The 5609-nt window shown below is 41.9% G+C and overlaps 2 protein-coding genes across 3 annotated transcripts in view; both read right to left on the bottom strand.

The window, feature by feature from the left end:
• Positions 1–5609, bottom strand: part of LOC122560426 (transmembrane protein 94-like) — a 149146-nt gene that overhangs the window by 69383 nt on the left and 74154 nt on the right. The window lies entirely within an intron of this gene.
• The window catches only part of LOC122560527 (transmembrane protein 94-like), a 49595-nt gene that overhangs the window by 20810 nt on the left and 23176 nt on the right, over positions 1–5609 (bottom strand). For both annotated transcript variants that reach the window (XR_006314760.1, XM_043711235.1), the window contains exon 7: positions 5037–5145. Coding sequence is in view for 1 of the 2 variants with exons in the window: in XM_043711235.1 (XP_043567170.1) it covers positions 5037–5145 (109 nt within the window). In the remaining variant the exon portion in view is untranslated. The remainder of the gene's footprint in view (positions 1–5036; positions 5146–5609) is intronic.

Here is a 5609-nt window from a genome sequence, read left to right as displayed (position 1 = left end):
ATAGCTCCTTGAAAGTGGAGTCGTAGGTAGATAGGCTAGTGAAGAAGGTGTTTGGTATGCTTTCATTTATTGGTCAGAGTATTGAGTACAGGAGTTGGGAGGTCATGTTGCGGCTGTACAGGACATTGGTTAGGCCACTGTTGGAATATTGCCTGCAATTCTGGTCTCCTATTTATCGGAAAGATTTTGTGAAACGTGAAAGGGTTCAGCAAAGATTTACAAGAATGTTGCCAGGGTTGGAGCATTTGTGCTATAGGGAGAGGCTGAACAGGCTGGGGCTGTTTTCCCTGGAGCATCAGAGGCTGAGGGGTGACCTTATAGAGTTTACAAAATTATGAAGGGCATGGATAGGATAAATAGACAAAGTCCAGAACTAGAGGGCATAGTTTTAGGGTGAGAGGGCCAAAATATAAAAGAGACCTACGGGGCAACTTTTTCACACAGAGGATAGTACGTGTATGGAATGAGGTGCCAGAGGATGTGGTGGAGGCTGGTACAATTGCAACATTTAAGAGACATTTGGATGGGTATATGAATAGGAAGGGTTTGGAATGATATGGGCCAGGTGCTGGCAGATGGGACTAGATTGGGTTGGGATATCTGGTTGACATGGACAGGTTGGACTGAAGGGTCTGTTTCCATGCTGTACATCTCTATGACTCTATGACTCTAATTCAGCTAAATGCTGTTTTTGTCAAGTTTCATGGAGCATGTTACTCCGTAGGATCTAGCAAGTTTTCTGAAGTGATTGTCCCAAACTTGCCTCATTCACTATGTACCACACCTCATTGTGTCTCTTTTGTCTAATGCTAGCCCAACTTTCCCACTTGCTATACTTGCCATTACCAGGATATCACAGGATCTCTGGAGCCAGTGCTATCTTGGAACACTATGCATGCACCCAGATTGAAATTGGCAGTTCAGAGTTGCCCTCACTGTACATGAGTGGCACAACAGTTACAACTCAACACTTTCCATGCCATATGGATGACACGGCTCAATACTTGCTTGCAAGATGAAATGCACGTCCCGAACCCAATTGCTTTTAAGTCAGACCACACAGCTCATCTGTCCTTTACAACATCCCACCTCAGAGCAAACAAAAGTTAACATTTGCCTCTCCAAACAGAGACAAACTGCAATAATTTTACAGGCAATGAGTGATCATTGCATCCAGCTCACATCCACCAAAACCAGGTGTAATTTAATTCTTGCCTAGCTCAGAGTGCAGCTGCATCAGGCATTACATCATGCAGTATTCCACCTGCTCAGTGTCCTCATCCTCCTACACTGAATACTTCTTCTACACTCCCAACATGACAGCTTCCATCATGTGTCCTCTTCATCCAATCCAGTCTTGGTCTGCTCGGATCATACTGATCACTCTGCCTATAGTGCACTGCAAGGCCCCGCTAGTCCAGGCCTGACAGCAGAACCTCATTTTCAATAGCCATATCATTTGTTCCACTTTGGTGCTGAATGAAGAATCATCTGCATCTATCTTCAATCTACCTCAGCCAGGGAGTATAATAGAGTCTTTAGCTATGTTGTGGGTAGCCCTGGTTTCAAAGTAACAATCCTTGTAAGCCGTCTGCACCCTCAAATGTACCTGGAACATGAGAGTTCTCAAAGCTGTAGGCATCATGGCAGCCTATACACAAACTTCTAAGAAGTGATACAAATGATGTAAAGACTGCATCTTTTTCTTGTTCTTTATTCTTTGATCGTGGAATAAAATGGAAAAGTCCTATTTTTAAAATTAGGGACTGGGAAAAAATGCTATACTTTTAAAAACAAGTTACTGGAACTCACTGTGAGCTGTGTTAATGCTGTTGCTTTACAAAAAGTAGGGAACTTGAAATAAGACTACACAGCACCAGAGTGTAAGTGTAGAGAGTGATTCAGTTGAAAAGATGCATCTGATTGGTTTGTGTAAATGTGGCCAGTTGTGAATGCCAGAAGTCATCAACCTGACAACAGCTCTCATCGAATGAGCCGGGCCACGAATTCTGCTGGAGAGAGGAGCAGTATGTTTTCAAATTAGGCATACCTAGAGTAGATGTGGCAGTGAGTTAACCACTAAAAACTAAGAACTGTGGATGCTGGAGATCTGAAACAAAATAGAAAGTGCTGACAAAACTCAGCAGGTCTGGTGGCATCTGTGGCAAGAGTTAACGTTTCAAGTCTGGTGACTCTTCATCAGAACTGATACCAGCTTGGGAAAAAATGGTAATAATGTTGAAGACAAGTTTGAGAGATGTTGGGGGAGTGATGAATGGATAGGTGGAAATGAGTCCAGAGAGCGAGAGACAGAGCGATATGAAAGAGGTAGCAGAGAAGGAGATTATTAATAGTAGGCCAGGACAGAGGAGAAGTTGAATAAGTGAAGATGAGAGCTGATAGTAGAAGAGAATGGGTATGCTGTACTGAAAGTAATCCATGTCATGACAGATGACACAAACAAATAGGCATGGGTAAACCCTAAATTTTGCCTTCACCACTTCGGTAAGTATTGTATGACAGAATGGAAATCTGCACACATCCCCGCCCACCATACAGAAATTGCTTCTGGGCAACACCAAACAAAGAAATATAGCACAGGCCACTTTCTAGGCTCAGGTCACTTTTATCTATGTAAATCAATGTCAATTTGCAGTGTTTCATTTACACAGTGAGTTATCTCAGCAAATTCTATTAATATTTAGCCAAAGCAACTTACGTAAGTACTGTACTGATAACTTTGCTTTAAAATGCTGCATTATTGAATGGATGAATGGAAAAATACAAATTAAGTTGTGTTAAGTGCATGAGTGGGCAGACAGGTAGCTGATAAAATTTATTGTGGCTAAATCAAAAGTGATTCATTTTAGTAGAAGGAATGAAGAGGGGTAATACAAAATTCTGAGAAAGGTGTTAGGTAAGGGGTAAATGTAGGGGTATGGGTGGATTGCGCTTCGGCGGGGCGGTGTGGACTTGTTGGGCCAAAGGGCCTGTTTCCACACTGTAAGTAATCTAATCTAATCTAAAAGCTCTCTGATTGGCTCCTGGACAAGTTAGCAGCTTGGGGGTTAAAAATAGAGGGAAAAGCCTTGAAACTGAGCAGGTTCTGTGTCTCTATGTTTCTGTAGTAAAAGTGCCTGAAGTCTGAAGAAAGCAGGTTATTTTCTCCCACCAGTTGCTGTGAACTATTGCCTTTATCCAGTGACTAAGAGACATTATAATCAGAAAAGCAATTGCCCTGTGCCTCCTGAAAAGAAGTGAAGGAACCTAGAGAAAGGTGATTGAAGGACAGAAGGCCAAGTGAAAGAAAAGAGGGTTCAAGTTTCAAGTAGAGTTATATATTGATAGTTCATAGTTTTGTTTACCTGTGGCAATAACTTCTTTAACTGCATAAACTATAGATTTTATTAAGTACAAAAACCTAGTCAGTGCTTTCTGACAAATACGATTCCATCAGACAGGTAAATTGGAACTTTATATACTTTGATTAAATCATTAATTTTTGTGGTGACCCCTGAGGTAGTGGGGCTTGCGAGTCAGTGGGTTGTAACAATGGACACAGATCATTGCACATTAATGGCCTGAACCTTTATCAATTAATGAACTCAGCTGCCTTATAATAGAGTCGAGAGTGTGGTGCTGGAAAAGCACAGCAGGTCAGGCAGCATCCGAGGAGCAGGAGAAACAATGTTTCGGGCATAAACCCTTCATCAGGAATGAGGCTGTGAGCCGAGGGTGTGTGGAGGGTGTGGGGGTGTGGGGTGGTGAGATAAATGGGAGGGGGATTTTAGCCTGCCTTATGGTATAGTCTCCTCGGGCAACACGTGCTCAGTTTAGCATGCCCTGCATCAGGCCAGGGTTGGGGGTGAACCCAGCTATGTTATTGAATAGAGGGTTTGTCCAGTTGTGAGGTTGGGGGCGTACAGAACCATAAATTTAAGTTAGTCACAAGTGAATCCAATGGGAGACATAAGAAAACAATGAGTCCAGTGGGAATTTTTGGAGAAACTACTTCACTGAAAGATTTGAGAACAGGGACTCTCTACCACAAAAAGTAGTTGAGGTGAATAACATGTGTACATTTAAGATGAAGCCGGATATATACTTGAGGAAGAAGGAATAGGAAGATAGGAATTAATATTATCAGATAAAGTAGAATGGGAGGGGACTCATGTGAATCATAATCAATTGAATTGAGTGTCTTGTTCCTGTGATGCAGGGATATATTATGTAACTCAGAATTTTCACAAAGAGATCAAGAGAAAACCCACAGAAATTCTATTGATTCATCTCATTGGACTAGTATAATATCCAAATCTGAGAACACACTAAATTGAAGCTGTGATACTCACGATAAAGCTGAGGGATCTGTATAGCTGTTTTCTTCTTATCATTAAATTCTAACAAATCTACAACTCCTAGGTCCTATGTCCTGATATTCATGCTAGAGCTGGGAGCAGGTACTTGAATACAAAATACTCATTACTGCTAGGTTTAAATAGAGCCCAGATTGTTAAGATTGAAGTTTCATCTCTTTAATACCTACAGATGCCAAATAGTTGGGTAATACAGGCAGTACCCATATTGCAAACTGGATCTGTCCTGGAGTCTGTTTACAAGTCAGAACACATTTCAGGATGATATACAGGACCGTTTGTACTTCAGATCTTTAAAATTACATCTCTGTACGACATTACATTCATAAGTATAAGCATTAGGAAATCCAATGTTCGCATATCAGGGATCCCTTGTCATTAGTAATCTTTTTCAGGGGTTTGCTTGGTTATGAAGTTGGAATGACGAGTATAAAATTGTTGAACAGAGGAAAAAGCACAGTGGGTCAATTTTGGGACAGGACATGTAAACCCTTGCTGTATACTTGATCTGGGAACTGCTCCATTTTGAGACAAAGTGTTCAAAGTAGCAATCCATTCTCTTTCCTGCCAAAACATGACACATTCTGATGAGCATGAACAACAAAATATAATTTTGAAATGCAGAATATCATATTGTTAGGGCATGGTTTAAATATTTACCTGATATCACTTTGTAGAAAAACTCCAATGTTCCTATTATTAAGAGAACTTCCAAGGCAGCAAACCACTTCTCCATACTCCTGCATTATTCTCACCATCTCACACATAGCTTTGAGGAGAGAGACAGCAAGTCAAATCGGGCAATAACATTTGGCACAATCTCAAGAAGTGTGTTCATTGAAATGCTGACGTCTCTCTAAGAACTCGTGACACTGCTGCGGTTTAATTTGGGGACAACTGCAAATATATGTGTTCTCAGAGAGGTACAAAGCTGCTGCTAATTTGGTGAAAGAAATGAGCAGATGATCCAGGAGCGGAGAGGCCATTTAGACAATAGACAATAGACAATAGGTGCAGGAGTAGGCCATTCAGCCCTTTGAGCCTGCACCGCCATTCAATATAGTGGGCGGCACGGTGGCACAGTGGTTAGCACTGCTGCCTCACAGCGCCAGAGACCCGGGTTCAATACCCGCCTCAGGCGACTGACTGTGTGGAGTTTGCACGTTCTCCCCGTGTCTGCATGGGTTTCCTCCGGGTGCTCCGGTTTCCTCCCACAGTTCAAAGATGTGCAGG

This window comes from Chiloscyllium plagiosum, chromosome 21 (assembly GCF_004010195.1).
Source record: "Chiloscyllium plagiosum isolate BGI_BamShark_2017 chromosome 21, ASM401019v2, whole genome shotgun sequence".
Lineage (NCBI taxonomy): Eukaryota > Metazoa > Chordata > Chondrichthyes > Orectolobiformes > Hemiscylliidae > Chiloscyllium > Chiloscyllium plagiosum.
This window is presented reverse-complemented; position numbering and strand designations above follow the sequence as displayed.